At 38.7% G+C, this 16312-nt stretch overlaps 2 protein-coding genes across 2 annotated transcripts; one reads left to right on the top strand and one right to left on the bottom strand.

Moving 5' to 3' along the window:
• Window positions 1–282: 282 nt before the first annotated feature.
• Window positions 283–8522, top strand: LOC142380177 (tumor necrosis factor receptor superfamily member 6). Its single transcript, XM_075465789.1, has 7 exons — window positions 283–450; window positions 829–970; window positions 1055–1183; window positions 3370–3516; window positions 4758–4811; window positions 4912–5016; window positions 6713–8522. The coding sequence occupies exons 1-7, from the start codon at window positions 448–450 to the stop codon at window positions 6832–6834; spliced, it is 702 nt and encodes a 233-aa protein (XP_075321904.1). The 5' UTR covers window positions 283–447; the 3' UTR covers window positions 6835–8522.
• Window positions 8347–15351, bottom strand: LOC142380176 (uncharacterized). Its single transcript, XM_075465788.1, has 11 exons — window positions 14892–15351; window positions 14714–14783; window positions 14524–14572; window positions 14114–14227; window positions 13868–14005; window positions 12521–12596; window positions 12292–12344; window positions 9771–9887; window positions 9533–9555; window positions 9333–9438; window positions 8347–9136 (listed from the first exon to the last, which is right to left on the bottom strand). The coding sequence occupies exons 2-11, from the start codon at window positions 14780–14782 to the stop codon at window positions 8865–8867; spliced, it is 1017 nt and encodes a 338-aa protein (XP_075321903.1). The 5' UTR covers window position 14783; window positions 14892–15351; the 3' UTR covers window positions 8347–8864.
• Window positions 15352–16312: the final 961 nt, after the last annotated feature.

Genomic DNA, 16312 nt, shown 5'->3' with positions numbered 1-16312 from the left:
ATCATAAGAGCTTGAATAAGGGCAACTTAAGTTCTTAAGAACTGAAGAAGCCTTTGGGATGAGAGGTGAAACGTCTTCAGGATCCAAAGAGAAGTCCAGAGCTCACTTGAAGTGATCTAATCACTTAAAAGTAGGTGGAAGTAAGATAAGCAAGACAGACAGGAAGTATCAGGCTGTTTTCGACCAAAATATTGTTTTTGGATGAAACGAGAGAGCAGATGGAAAAAGTGGAGGTTGATGGAGGGCTTGTTTTTCTCTAGACAGCCAGGGGGTCCATGTAGAGGCAGTTGTATGATGAGAGCGTGAGGCAGAGGTAGAGCAAAAAAACTGCCTTTCATGATGAGTCATTACTGAAGTGTTGTGAATATACCTCTGACAGACTTCTCGTCCCCTTTCATTCTAACACTCAGAGGGTCCTTGGTGACATCTCACGTTGACTTTCCCAACATGGTAAGTGAAGACAAGATTTTCAGCTTCTTCTTGCTGTCAGACAACTCTTTAATGGCTGTATCTGTACATGTTTGGTTATTTCTTATTATTATTATTTACATACTGTATTAACCTTTGAAGTTAGTCAAGTGTTTGTATTAGAACAGGACGAATGTAAAATATGAATATGCGGCATGGTTTGTAGATTTGCTGTCAGATTCTTTTAAGACAAACTTGAATCCTAAGAGAGAGAAACTGTAGACTTGTATGTCTTTTCATTCAGTTTCTGTTTTTGTCGTTGTGTGAAAATATCTGACACTATCAGTAACCTATTTCATTCTCCCCATCTCTCTTCTCATCCTCCTTTGTCTGTTCTCTCTCTTGTTTGCTGCTTCGAAGATACCGCCACTATATTATTTGACCTTTTCTTTACTGTGTAGTCTTCTTTTGGTCTCTTCTGGAATCTCTATCAAGTGTAACAAGACACAATATGATTGGCCGGTAGATAATCCCAAATTATGTTGTGACAAGTGTCCACCAGGTACAGTAACTTCATTTCAGCTCAACATATTTAAACATTTTGATGCCATCAGTGTTTAACCATAAATTACCTTGTGTGCTCCAGGCCAGCATATGGTTCGGCGCCCAGTCAACAATTGTGGTATTGAGTGCAACCCCTGTGAGAGTCACCTCTTCTTCTCTGACAGCTACAACGTGAATCCTGTCTGCACTGTTTGTAAAGATTGCAATAAACGTAAGTAACTTCACAGCTTTTGGCCCTTGGGGTGCAATGTTAGTGTGTGAAGTTTTAAATAAGACTGTAACTGTTCCCTATTTTGCTAGTTTGCCCTTTTATAAGTAATGAGTCATATCCCAGAACACATCAAGTTACTATAAGTCCTTACATCAGCTATCTTCAAATTTGATTTGACTCTTATCAAACAGGCAGATAGAAGGCATGGATCAGTTTTGATTTGAACATATGAATGATCAAACATTACTGTAGAAATACTACTTGTATCCTCACCCTCTCTCCATGTGAGACATTGTGGTTTTTTTGCTCATAATAGTTGAGTACGTGAGCTCTTTCAGTGATACTGAGTCATCTGTTGTCCTTACTGCTAAATTTGACCAGTTTCAGGACAAACGTTTAAGACACGCAGTTAGTTGTTACTCAGCTTTGTCCAGAGATTATGCTTTCAGGGAAGTTTGCCAATTTAAAAAAAATTCAAATATGTTAGGGGATTTCCCATTTGTGTCTCATGGGGGGAGACAGTCAGAAAGAGATGAAAGAGCAGAGAGAGAAGAGGGGGTCTGTGAAACCATTGTTGAACCAGCTAGCTGACAGGTTTTGATTCTGTTGGTTAGTGATAACAGCAGCTTCTGTTGGCAGCCCACCAAGGCAAGAGGAGGAAGGCAAAGTAGAGCATCTTCGTGTCAGTGGAAAGAAAAAAAAACACGAAAATGTGATAAACAGATTGAAACGCAGTACAGGTCTTTGTACTGCTACAGGTGATCAAAAACAGCCTTTTTCTAAATGTCACTGTGGAAAAAACTGAGAAATTCAGCACAGAGGTGACAACAAGTTTGCGATTCTCAGTCTGAATTTCAGCAAAATTAACCGAGAAGTTTTCTTTACATATTGCAAACTCAGGGCTTGCATATGTAAGTCCATTCATCATCGAACATTTCACATCTATCTGTGTAAAATAAGATTTTATAAAAGCTCTAGTATCTACTTTAAAATCTGAGCAGAGGAAGGTGGGCGTCTAAAATGTCAAAAAGTACACATACAGGGGCTTTATGCCAATTAAAACGTATGGAAAGTAATTTAGGCGGAAAGGATTCAACCCACACAAAAAGTTCAGTACATGCTGATTTTTGCAGTACAGATGTTTCTGTTGAGCTCTGGTGTTCTTCAGTGTATGTGCAAGTTCTCTTTCTTAGAGGAAAACACTCAAATGCAGCATGCATTCAAGCTTCAAATTGTTTGGATTATATCAGTTGCACAGGTGTTTATATGAGCAACTCTTAACCTCTAATGCTTGTTTCTGTACTCTTCATTTACTACATGACAATCCATTGTAAAAAATGATGGAATAATCATCTCAATTTGCTTTTTTTTGTTTTTTTTTGTTTTTTTTTTACCTCATTCCAACTGATTATCATGGGACAGCAGGGTGAAGTAGTAAACTCAGGTGCAATCTTTTCAGGCCCATCTTCTGAACCACACCATGCACAAGAGTCTCTCTTTTGTGACCTCTGACCTCCCAGCGAGGAGGGAAAGTAAACAGAATAAACAGAACATTACCAAACGCTGTTAAATGTAAAATTATTCTCACCTTACCTGCAGTTTTCATGGTTCATCCATTGAAAAACTAAATTATAGTGATGCTTGTAGGACACTTTGTTTCCAGCTCTGAAACACAGCAAGGTTCTGTCAAGCCAGGGTACTGATGATATACTGAAAATGAGTTTGCTGTTACTGTCAAGTCTCCACATGTGTGGGTTTATAGTACATATAATCCTTCTCTGGACTATGATCCCAAATGACCCAAAATCGTTCAGCAGTTTGCATCCTGCTTGACGCAGTTTTTTTTAAGCTTTGTTTTGTAATGACTCTGGCTTTGTGGAAGTCATAAAATAACTTTTCTTTTCGCTCATGTTTGACATCAAATCAGAGTGGCAGGCCAAAGTATTCTGTCAGAAAGAAAATGTTTCATCAAAATGAAACTGCTCTCACTGAGAAATAATAGCTGACTTTGAAGAAGAGCTGATGATATAACCGTTATGACTTACAACCAGAACCGTTTACCTACTTTGCCCAGTTTTTGAGTCATTTCACATTTTCTCTAAAAGTATCACTCATGTATGTGTGCGTAAGTCAGAGCGCTGTAATATGTATACGCTTTATTTTTTCTTTGACTGTTTTACCCCCAGCCAACATGGAGCTTGAGTCCAACTGTACTGCCACCCATGACACGGTGTGCAAGTGTAAAGCTGGCTTTAAATGGCGGGACCAGTCCTGCACAGAGTGTGTGCTGATGCCAACCACCATCGAACCCACCGGCCCTCCATCCACTACAGGTGAGATAAGCCTGCTCTGCACTATTAATCAAATTTGTACCAAACTGTAAACTGAAAATACATTTGTGCATCACAATGTTTTACTTCCATGGGTAGCAAAGTAAAACGCGTAAAAGTTGCGCTGGAGGGTTACATGAACCAGATATGATTAGGAAAAGTCCCTTTTTATGGCTGCTAATGAAAAGAGCATCCGGCTACAAACTCAACAGTCGAAAAAGGATTGATGCTAGAATGCATTCAGCATATTAAAGAGGAAACTATTTAACCCTAGTATAATGAGAGGTTACTATAAATGTAACCATGAACAGTTTCTGTTTCTGCATCTGTTGCACCACAGCCAAGACGATAGTTGGGTGTGGTTAGAAATGTGGTCACGTGCATTCATGGCCTTTTTTAAAAATGGCATCAGAGTGAAAAGTTGAACTGCTGGAGGTCACCAAAAACTAACTCTACGTTAGATTACTTATTTAGTAAGTTCGGAAGTGCAATACGTTTTGGACAGAACTGAACCAAATAGATCAGCAGATTAGTTTTACACCGCACAAAGCTTTCTCTGCGCCTTATCACCACTAATGCTTGAGGGCAGACACTGATTATAGACCAGCTGTAGCTATAATCTCTCCTTCATCTTAAGAAACCAACACTTAGAGATGGTGAGACATGAAAGATAAGAAGTTTGTATCTTATCAAAAAATACTCCTGGATGTTATTCTTAAATTACATGTAGAAACACATTCAATGACAATCTACCAGCATGATAGCTTAAAGCAGCACAAAGTAGCAAAGTGGATCAAATCTTAATTTGAGATGACTGGCGTGTAAACATAAAGCCTTAAATATAAACTGCAGAAGGGTCAGGTACATGAATTAAGATAGGATACAGAATACCGGCAGCCTCTTTCAAAAATGTACCATCAGAGAAAGCTTTTCTCTTCAATCTTTTTGGTCTTAATCTCCTATCCAATCGTACTTCCTGAACTACAAACCTAGTACATATGTAGTACATAGTACTAAAACACAGTGTAACCATGGAAACAAACAGTACTGTAGATGGACTGCTGTAGTGGATCTAAGGCAGTTCTGATGCAGTAACTCAAATGAGCTTTAAATTATTTCAATGTGATGCTGACACTCTTTGAGATGAGTTTATCATAGGGATGTTGTGTGATTGTGAAATTCGGCCTTCCTGATAAGAGAGAGCCCTGTGCTGAGCTGATAAGTTTTTTTTTGCTTCCTTCCAGCGTCCAGACTCGGAAACGTCACCAAACCCCAGTCACCCCGTGAACCAATCAGAGGTAAAGTAGGCATAGGCTTATGTACCACTTAAGTTATTTAAATTCTTAACTTGATGTTGACAATAATTCTCAAAATGTTTTTTCTTACACGTTTTTACAGATACTGTGTGGTTCCTGGTGATAGTTGCACTTCTGTGTGCAGGAATTACACTGGCTGTTGTGATAAAAATCAAGCCGTTTCTGCAGTGGATCAGACTCAATCAAGGTTAGGAGACATTGTTTAAAAAGGAAAAAAGACAGAAGCTTTTCATAGATCAGCTTTTTATAGTCATCAGTAGTCATCATATAGTACTTGTGACTGTATTCTTGTGCATTCTGCCTTTATTTTACTTCAGTTTTATTTATATAGCGCCAAATCTCAACAAATGTAATCTCTCGACACTTTAAAGATACAATCCAATTCAAGCCAATAAGAATCAGAATTCACTATTATACAATCTTAATCCACTAAAATCCAATTCATTACATTCCAACTTAGTCCAGTTCATACATATAGAGCCAATTCAGGCTACCTTTACATGGAAACGATCTGAAACCAATACGCAAAAGTGGCGTTTCGTTTTCACTTATAAATCTGCATTTAGACGAGCGTTTTAGGGTGAAAATCTGCGTGCATACGGAAACGCAAAAGTGTGTGACGTTTCATATTTATCGATGCAGTAAACACGCCAGATGGCTAGGTGGCAACACTACCAAGACCAAGTCTTTCTACTTCTATGTGACGAGAAACGCAGTTTTGCGTTTTTCATCCTTTACACGGTGGCGCAACAGTGGAGCGTTTTCATGAATTCCACTCTGGAGGGCGGATTCACTTTTTTGCGTTTTCATGCCCCCAAAACGGCGTTACCATCTAAACGATATAGTGCATCCGCAAAAAGGTTTTGCGTTTTTAACCCGTTTTTCGTTTCCGTGTAAAGTGCCCCTCAAAGAAAATAGCCTAGCTAAGGAAACCAACTGATTGCACCGAAACTTTACTTCAATCCAATTCCCCATCCTGAATTCAACAAGGAGCCAATGAAGAGAAGTTAAACCTGAAGAAACATGATCTCTCCTGCTGGTTCTCATCAGAACTCTGGCTGCCGCACTTTGGATCAGCTAGAGGCTTTTCAGAGAATTATTTGGACAGCCCAATAATAAAGAATTACAATAATCTGATCTTGAAGTAACAGATGCATGCAAGTTTTTCTGCATCACTCTGAGACAGGATGTTCCTGATTTTAGCATTATTACAACAGTGAAAGCAGGTAGTCCTGGAAACCTGTTTTATATGTGCATCAAAGGATAGATTCTGGTCGAAAATAACTTCAAGGTTCCTCACTGTAGCACTAGAAGTCAAGTAAAATCTGATTGGTTTTATCTGTTTTTTTTTATAGATTGGTATAGCTAAGTATCATCAGCACAGTAATGGAAATGTGTGTCTAATAAGATAACCAAATGGAAGCATGTATTAAGTGAAAATAATCGGTCCAAGCACAGAACCCTGCGGAACTCCTTTACTTACTCCGGTGTGCAAGGAAGATTCTAGTTTACAAGAACAAACTGGAATCTATTAGATAAATATGACCTAAACAAGCCCAAGGTAAAGCAGACTAATTGAGACTTTCTTGCAGTCTGCTTTAAAGCACGTACACATGAATTATTCTAAGGAGCCAACCTCTACTGACTGATTGCCTTCAATTTCAACTACAGTCCACCACTACCTTATTGAGATTGTTGTACATAACCAAGTAGGCAGATAATTGTATGCCAATTTTCTGGTTAATTTCTAAAAAGATTTGTACTCGCCATCGGTGAAAAAGATGCATTTACCAAACATCATGTGAAGGGTCTGAACATCTGTGTTTACCTTGTATATCATTCAGATTTATTCTAAAAACATTTCTTCTTCTCTTGTTGCTCAGGCTACATTTTGACTAAAAATACTATGAGACTTCCAGCTACAGAAGATGAAGGTGTGTCCAAACCTGTCCAGGAGATGTGTGGGAAATGTGACCAACCTCTCGAAGTATGCGTGAAAGAATAGAGCCTGATCAAGGATGGACAGGAGCTTGACAGGATATTTAGTGGAGCAAAACAGATGCTAAACATTTGTAACTGATGTGGACATTTGTGACAGATCAAGGTAAACGGAACTCCGGTTCATTTTGATTAAGAGGACAATGAAGCACATTTACCATTTCCTGGAGGAAAAGGTGACTTTTTGACTTTTTGAATCTGGAGGAAGCTGATAACACAGAGTGGGACACTTTGACAGTTATGCAGGGTTGTGCAATCTGCTGCTGAAAATGAGTGTGTACTAATGTACACAACATTAAAGAGATTTAACCTATAACATCTTTACATGTATATCTATACATGTGTATACGTCCGCCTGGTCGTACAAAAAAACCTGAAGAAATTCTGTAAATTTGTTGTGCCATCCAGCATGAATTTCAACGTCGTTTATCTCAGTAGGATGTTTGGTTTTATGTGTCCAACATGTTTTCTGTGTCTACCTGAGGGGCGGAACTTTTCATCCAGTAATCCAAGAAAAGGATATTTTGATGTGATACGTTATCGCAGTTTCTGTTTTAATGCAAGCCAGGATGTTTTCCTAATCTTGTGGTTTTAATGCCTCACCTTTAATCAACCAGATTGTAGTACCTACCCTTAAACAGGTAGTTTGCAATGTGTAAAACAGCTCAATGACATTTTGAACTAATTACTTTAAAACCAGGATGGATGGGACAGAATTCAAACTCGGTTGTTCAACTTGACAGCCGTGTGTGTAGCTTCATCCCACAACCCCTCCAACATCCAAACATGGACTTTCTTGACTGTTAAATGTAAAGTTTCATGTCGTTTCATGGGTATTTCACAAAATGCGGTGACACTTTGTTCCACTATGGAGGTATTTTTGTGTCCAGTGGCATGGAAAATTTTCAAAAACCTTGTCAGTGAACATGAATCAAATTTTTTCCACAACTTTTTTACCTGATGGACTGGTGGACTGGTGTATACGCCAATCAGCCAAAACATTAGAACCACTGACAGGTAAAGTGAATAATGCTGCTAATCTTGTTACAATTAGCCATTCCGCCGAGAAAACTGGGAAAACCACCCTGGTATTAAAGATGCTCCCATTTGTGAAAAGCACTACCATGCTTATGTCAAAAGCACGTTCATGTGTGAGGCTAGCAATCGTAAAATCCAAATCAGAGTATGTTGTTCTTAGTGTTAGTTGTTACTCAGTAGTACTTGATAATTTTTTTCACTGAAAATGAAAGAAGCCTGTAGTAATCAAAAGGTAATAGAGCCAGTGAAGAAGAGTTCTTTTCCCTCTTATTGTCAGCCGAAAAAACGAAACAAACGGACAAACAGCAAGTTAGATATACAGCTGATAAAACTCTGCCACGTTGTGGTGATCATTTTTTAAGCCAAAAGCCTTTAACATAAATGTTCATTTGACACCTAACCACACATTTGTGCACACCAGTCACCGCCCCCACCCACACCTCTCCAAACAACACCACTCCCATCCTTACTGCTCTGACCAATTCAGTATTAGGCACAATATTGTAATGTTATGGCTGATCTCTGTGTGTGTGTGTGTGTATATATATATATATATATACACATATGTATATATGTGTGTGTGAATAGACTTTGAGCTACTGTAGTTTTGCAGTCAGTTGTGAATATCAATGTAATCACATACATTTCTTCTCTTCTTTTGTCTAAATAAAACTTTATTTCACTCAGCTTTTTTTAGGAGTATTTACAAGATTGCTTAAATTATAACATACAAAGAGAAAAAATACCATCTGTTTATCCTAGATGTATTAAATTATGAATGTGCAGTGTGCAGTGAAACTTTTCCAGAAAATTCATGAAATAATGTTAACTGTGATCCCTTCGCAGTTCGTCAGAGGATGATGAATCTTCTGCACACTCATCTGTGGTTGTGCTATCACAGTTTTACAATCCCTACATTCAAAGTAGCGTATCTTAGTGCAAGTCTGGTCCCAACAGTCATGACCTCCGAAACAAATCTTCTGGGACCTTTGCGAGGCATCACAGCGACTCCTCCTTCGACACGTGGCAGTCTTTCCCCTGCTCCTGGGAGGGGAAGAAAATGTTTTCAATCTCTCCGCTCCTCTCTTCCTCAGAGAGGTGAATACTAGGGGAGGATGTAGGATGAAACACGGGACAGTCTCTCTCATCTTCTCCGTCGCTGCTTGCTCTCTCGGCACTCTTGCTACCAAGAATAGTTGGCCCAACTTGGCCTGTGAACTGACTGAGCAAGCTGAAGATGACCGTGCCCGGATTGTGTACGTGGACTGAACCTACAGAAAGCGAGAAAAGAGAACACATAAAGGGATGTTACCAGTCATCTGTACTAACACTATTTAACAGAATGAGACTACCGAGTACAACTCATAAGGATACCACAGCTGCTTTTTTAACACTCCATTTTCTTTATGACCCAACCATGTGAGTAAAGGACTTGAAATGAAAAGTCTTCGTTTTACTCAGCAGTACCTTGATTAGCTGCTGAAAGTGACGACGGCTGCTGCTTTGTACTGAAAGAGTCTCTGTGGAACTGATGAGTTGACTCCTTCGATTTGTGAGACGTGTCTTGCGCCTCCTAAAGAAAAACACAACCATCAGTTTACAGCAAACCAAACCAAAGTGACTCAGTATACTGTCTGTAAACACATGAGAGTTCTTAAGATACGTACATCATTGCACAGCTTTGCAATAGCTGAAAAACAGAAGATGAAATAATGAGCAACAGACATTTAGCGATGACTCACCAATGTAAATCATTCATGTAGAAAAACAAAGAGAGACACGTTTGCAAAGGTCATGACAAAGGTCTAATCACAACGATATCCAAATGTCTCAAGTTAAATGTTTATTGTTTCTCAGAAGTATTTTAATCACCAGAAGCCTTCGCGAATGTAAAGGCATTCTTACTTTGCCTGAAACACGGTTCGTCCTGCGGGCGACGGATGCAGAACAGGATCACAAGGGCCACACATCCCAAAAAAAGAACTGGACACAAAATGGCTGCCAGCTGAGTGTTTGTGTTGTCTGTGTAAAAAAGAGAAAAGATCAAAAACTGTGAAGACTTCATCCAAAATCGCTTACTGTTTACTATTAAATGTTGGTATGAAGTGCTGGACAATGTAATTAAATTCAGTTAAATTGAATTGTATCCAATTAAATGGAACAGTCCACTGAAACAGTCAATAAATAAATAAAAAATTAAATAAAGGCACCCACGCTAATATAAAAAAAATATGCTTAAACATTCATTGATTCCCTAAAATGTCCCAAAAATATTAGTCCTAACATGGACAAATTTTTTTGTTCTAATTTTCTGTGCAATTATTCCCTTTTTTTATTCATTAACTGCCACAAGTTACTTAAAGTTATGTGTTGTTATTCTCTGCACTCAGTACACAAGAAGACAAGATGACCTCCTGACAGACTTTAAATTACAGCCCCCTAATTTATATAATGGAAGATAAAAGATAAGCTCAGAAATATACAATTGAGGGGTAATAAATAAAGGAGAAATCAAATAGAAATGAAAAATATTTATAAGATGATAAATTCAGAAAAAAAGTGATTCATTATCTGATCTAGAAATGATTTTCACTTCTGCCAAGGAAGTGAATGATTACTGCTTTTCCTCTCTGTTCTTCTTGATTAAGCAGAAAGTACAAGCCAGATTTTAATGAAAGCAGGGGAGGAGTGAAGCATGGACAAGTGAAGAACCAGTTCATTTTGGTGTCTGTGTGCCATGAGCAATGCAGAGCCACCACTGTGCCAACACTGGGGGTGGCAGGATTGTTACCTTTAAACCATTAGCCTGAAATCAACTGATGAGGTAGTGTGTGATTGCTTGCATCAAGCTGAGTTGAAATGACCCAAAATGACCAATTAATGCAAGATTGATTCCACATTCAGGCCATAATTTATTTCCAGTCACCACCACAATCAGCTGCTGTGATCATGAACTCTTAAGTGAACTTTTTCCAGGTATCTCAGTCTCGAAGGTCAGTTTATAGTTTCCTTTTCCACTGTTTAAACTATCCCTCAGTTCAGATCTGTGTTATTTCTGTTGTCCGTGATCAACCAAACAACAAAAGAAGAACTCCATTTTAGGAGCTTCTGTCTCTGAAACTAAACGAGAACAACTGTGACTCTTGGAACATTACTGCAGTCTATCACCATTACAAAAAATCACTATTTATCACCACTTCTACAGAAAATAAAAAAAATTCAGCAAAGCTTTATTTATTGTTATTATTTTAATCTAAGGAAAATCACTTTTTAACTGGATCACTTAGTTTTATTAGTTTAGTAGTTTTATTACAACACATTTGGCCAAAAATCTGTATTTGATTCAAGTATTTCAAGGCTGCTCAATTTTTCCATTGATAAAATAAATTCACAACTCTACAACATAAAAATTCATGTAGAATATAGCATATACTTTGTTGTCTACAGTAGTAGATCAACCCTCATCTTACTTTGAAGCTCCCAGATCAAGGAAGCGACGTTGACGCAGCTTTAGCAGCAGAGAAGCTATTAGGCTTGTGTTGATAATAATAAACTCCTGGACTATGTACAAACTTCCAAATGCATCGTTTTGTGAGTACAGACCATATTTGTACTACTGTAGAAGTTTGGTGTCATGGCATGTGATTTTAGTGTGGTAATTTTGGAGATACTGCCAGGGTCCATTAGCGCTTGTACTAAGCTATTCGGGATAACTCAGTAACTCAGCTGATGTTCAGCCAATATCGGAAAAACTTGGCTGGATGTCACGGTTCAAATGACCCTAGATTGAATCTACTCCGAACCATCACTTTAAGTAGCTTAGAGCGCAAGTTTACTTTTATTTTACTTTTTTTTTCTTCTTCTTCCTCGTCGAATTTCTGTCGTCATCTGGTATAAGTGATACAATTGGCTATGAATGGCGTGCAAAGCAGCATAGGAAGAACCAGACGCCATTTGATAGACATTTGTAGCGCACAATAAACGGCTCTAGGCATTCGTAAACCACGCCTCAAATACGAGAAAATGCACACCTAGTTCCCAGACCACCATCTCATCGAGATTGTGGACGCGTCAGCCAGGCTAATTCTCATCAGAATTTACTCCCTGATTTACTCAATTCCATAGCAGTTCATTAGATAGTAGTCAAAATATTTCACAAAAATTCCAAATAACAATATCATCCTGCTGGTGGCACATGTACACAAATAAGAGAGTCACCAAAATCCTCTTTTCCGCTTAAAACCATGAACATAAGCACAAACCACCAAAGCAATCCACTCAAATTAGTTGTAGCCTGGTAATAAAGTGGCAGACCAAATAGTAAGTACGACATTATGGCTAAAAATGATCTCTTTCATTAATTCCATAGCTATTGAAAATATTGAATGCGCCACACACAGCTTTTCCTCCAGTGGTATACACTCACCCAGTTTGGTTTTAATGCCGGTATCTACTGTTGGGACTGACTGAGGGCCACACCTGTGTAAGATAAGGGGGAAAAAAATCCCAAATATGCCACTCCATAAACAAGAACCGTTTGCAATGACCTCTACAAATTTGAAAATATTTTCATTGTAACTTTGAGAGCATTTCATAAATTCCACTCAGAGAGTTAGTTCTAGTATTCAGTGTATCCAGGGAAATCCATGACTCACTCGGGAGGCTGGCAGGCGTTGGTGAGACCAAAGGAAGCAGAGGTCTGTATAGCTCTGTCTGAGATAACTGCTGCAGCTGCAGAACAGAAAAAAATCACAGGTTTGGTTTCACATTTCAGTGAATAATAACATTGAAGAAAATCTCACTGACTTGCTTTTACTTATTTTTTTAAGTTAACTGAACTATTACTCCTGCGGGGTAAAAGTTACACGCTGCGGCTGCTCTGGACATTTAGAGTTCAATATGCTGATGATAAAATGAGGTGTTGATGCTCTGCTTTTGGTATGGAATCTTGTTTAATTTCATATATCCCACTGTGGTTTTCCCTCATTTCCTCTCATTGTGTGGCTGTCAGTGAAAGCATAACAAACTGCAACTCCTTCCACACACACAAAGACTCCTCTTTAAACCTGATGTTTTTAAGCCACTTGGGGGCACTGGAAAAACGTGAACACGATAGTAATATGTCATCACCGCCCACTTGCTGTTCTGTTTAGTGTGCAGAAGGGTTTTCAGAACTGCAGGCAGCTGGAGAAAACAACACCAAACAGTCAAATCTGTTGGCTGCACCGACATTTACCTTTTGATCGTCAGCATAAATGTCGCTATGATTTAGTTTTCCAGCAGGTTAGGGTGACAATCTGCATTTTCACAGGACTGTCATGTTAATATCAGACTGTCATCTGATATAGATGATATAATTACAGCTTTTTTTTATGTTAGACTCAATAAGAATGTATAAGAATAATCAGGAATACTGTCTGAAATTCAAAAGTATAGGACATTTAATCATGTTGCAACACGGGAACATCTACATACAAAGGTTGTGACTCAAATGTTCAAAGTTACTAAGTTCTAAAATAGCTTTTATAGGGTAAACAGACAGAAGCTTGCATTTTGTTTTTACGAGTCATGAGACATTCCCTTCTGACAGTGGTGACCTCCAAGTGCAGCTATCATTCTCATATATAGGTACAATATTTGCAACATAAACAGTTACACAGAAGTAGAAATGCATTAAAGGATCAGAATGTTTATATCAGATATTTTTCCTTATGTCTCGTCTCTGATCAAAATGAGGATGCTTACTGTTTTGACACTTGTGTGTATTATAAGACTTACGGCAGGGTACTTATGATAAGGGGTTTTGTACAAAACATATTTTCCGTATTACAAGTCTGCATGAACAATCTGGTAATTTTTTCCACTAAAATTGACAGAGGTGAGACACAGCTCAAAATAACTGTTTTTATTGATGACACGCCTGTGAGTAACTGCTGGATAGCTCCTTGTATCATGGGACCCTGTGGCCCTGTGCTCATAGTTAAGATCTTATTAGTATTTACCGGTTGTGTCTTGTATCTTTTCACATTTTTTGCAGTTCTCTAGTGAAAAGTCTTCCTCGATGCATCTGAAACCAGGCTCACAGGTGCACTTCAGATTGGCCGTCCTAGTGCAGTTCTGAACCACTCTCAGATTAGAACCTAAGACCGAGAAAAAAAGAGGTGATGTTAGGGACATCACTTCCATACAAACAAACAGGTTTTATGACATTGTAGGGATGGATGTAGGCAAGAATAATGTTGTTTTACTGGGTGAGCAGTCTCTAAAGCAGAGATGGCAGCTCTCCTCGCGGTTCAAGTTCATATCTGTGTAGGTTCCATCAGAGCAGGGTTCACACTCTGTACATGACTTCTGAAACATACCTGACAGAACAGAGAGAAATAAATAAGAACAACTGGAACAACAAGAACAACACCTCCTTGTGCCATACAAGGAGCTGAGAGAGTCTGAAAGCCCATAGTGCATATCAATGAAGGATGTGGTCAAAGAGCATAAAGTCAGGGTGCAGCACGCGTCATTACAAATCAAGCAAAAAAAGGCAGACAACTCATAGTGATCTTCAGTGCTTAATCACCGCTGATTCATTTAATATAAAAGTAAGTTAACAACACATTAGCAGCAGACAGGCGAAAAGAAAGTTCAGTGATATGAAAAGCACCTGCAGCGCAGAGGAGACACCCATCCTCACCGTAGGCTGTTTGTATGCCCTGACATGTTAGCAGAAATAAAAAAAAAACAACAGATAAACATTTTCACGCAGAACATAATCATTCATGTGGCTTTTCTTACACACGATGCATTATTTTGCAAATGTAAGTACAGTAAAAACAAAGAAGCTTTCTTTTTACCGTGGGATAGCCGAGCACCCTCTGTGCAGACAACATCAAGGCAGCCACAAAGTATTGCACCAATCCCATTCTGTGGGCAAGAATTTAAAAAATGCTCAAATAACTATCAGATTTAAGTTACACCTTCTATAAAAAGGCATTAAAAAAATTGTTATTGTATACAAAATACAGGTTTTACCTTCAGTGTGATGTTTCTTTTGTTCTGCTTCTATTAATGTAACTTCCTCAGTGTGCCTCTCCCCTTCTTTCTCTCTGTGTTCTCACTCACTTTACCCATCATCTGTGTAAGTATTTCCTTACCTGGTTACATCTTCCTGTCTTACTGTGTCCTCCGCCCACTGATGTCTTACCAGCGTGCTGCAGACCTGTTTACATGTTCTGCGCTTACACTGTGAACCGAATCCTACCAACATTTCTGCATCAAAGCCTTATCATTTTCCGCTCAAACTGTAAGACATGACGAAGAATAAAAAGAGGACGTTTTCTTCACAGTTACAAGATTATGGAAGAGTAGATCTTTATCATAGTGGCAGTTGGGCTTTCAGTTCTGATTTGAAGTTATTTTCTAATCATTTTTGACTATGCTGTTTCTTTTTTTAGGCTTCTCCCCCTGAATTAGTGCATAGAAGAATCTGAAAGTCTGAAAGAAATACCTAAAATGTCTCAGAAGTATCATTAGCTGAGTGCTAAACAGCATTGTTTCAACAATGTTTTCATGGTTACTCTGGATCACTCAGGGGCCTTACAGATGACAGTTCATTTTGTAATTAAGTCTACTTGAAAGAAAAAGCAATAAAGCTGAGCTCTTGGTTGTGGGCCTCAAGGTGCTCCTCCAGAAGGTTGGAGATCTACTCAATGTGGAAGAACTCTGGACTCCACACACTTATCTTTCTCATCTTTCAGGTTAAACAAAAATCTGCGGCCAAATCAGCTGTCTGTGATCTCAAAAACATCTGTCGATCGCTCTCGGACTCGGACACTTCATTCATGCCTTCATAACTCTCCTTATGGATAACTGCAATGGAAATAATTATGGATAGACATCGAGTATGTGCAAATCTTAATTTCCTACAAAAAGTCTTCCTCCACCCCTACGTCCAATCCCGTAATCCATAGTCCTTGGTCTTTGGTCTGCCCCTCATCCTCAAAAACTGATGTTCTTGGTTAATTCTGTCTTTCCTGCAGTCATTGTCACTATTATTTCTTGTTCTTATGCCATTGGCCCCAGTCTATACATGTGTAAAAAATGACTCCCTAAGAGGAACAAATAATTGGAAGTGATTACATTTACTTGGCAGATGCTGGCAATGTGGGGTTCTTGCCACACGTCCACATCACAGTTCACACTTTGGCAGGTTGGGGATCAAACCAACAACCCTCTGATTGAGGGACAACCACTCTATTCCTACCTCCTGCACAACAGCCACCATTACTGTGGTTAGTTTTGAGAGGCTGGTAAGTTATAATTGAACAGAGATGCTACTTTTGGTTTAGTTTAAACTAAATTTTTCACTTTTGTGTTGACACTACAAACACATTTAATTCAATTCCATGTCTGCGGATCCTTTAATACTGAGATGAATGTCAAGTCCGAGTGTT

The sequence above is a fragment of the Odontesthes bonariensis genome, chromosome 5, assembly GCF_027942865.1.
Source record: "Odontesthes bonariensis isolate fOdoBon6 chromosome 5, fOdoBon6.hap1, whole genome shotgun sequence".
In the NCBI taxonomy this organism is placed as follows: Eukaryota; Metazoa; Chordata; class Actinopteri; order Atheriniformes; family Atherinopsidae; genus Odontesthes; species Odontesthes bonariensis.
This window is presented reverse-complemented; position numbering and strand designations above follow the sequence as displayed.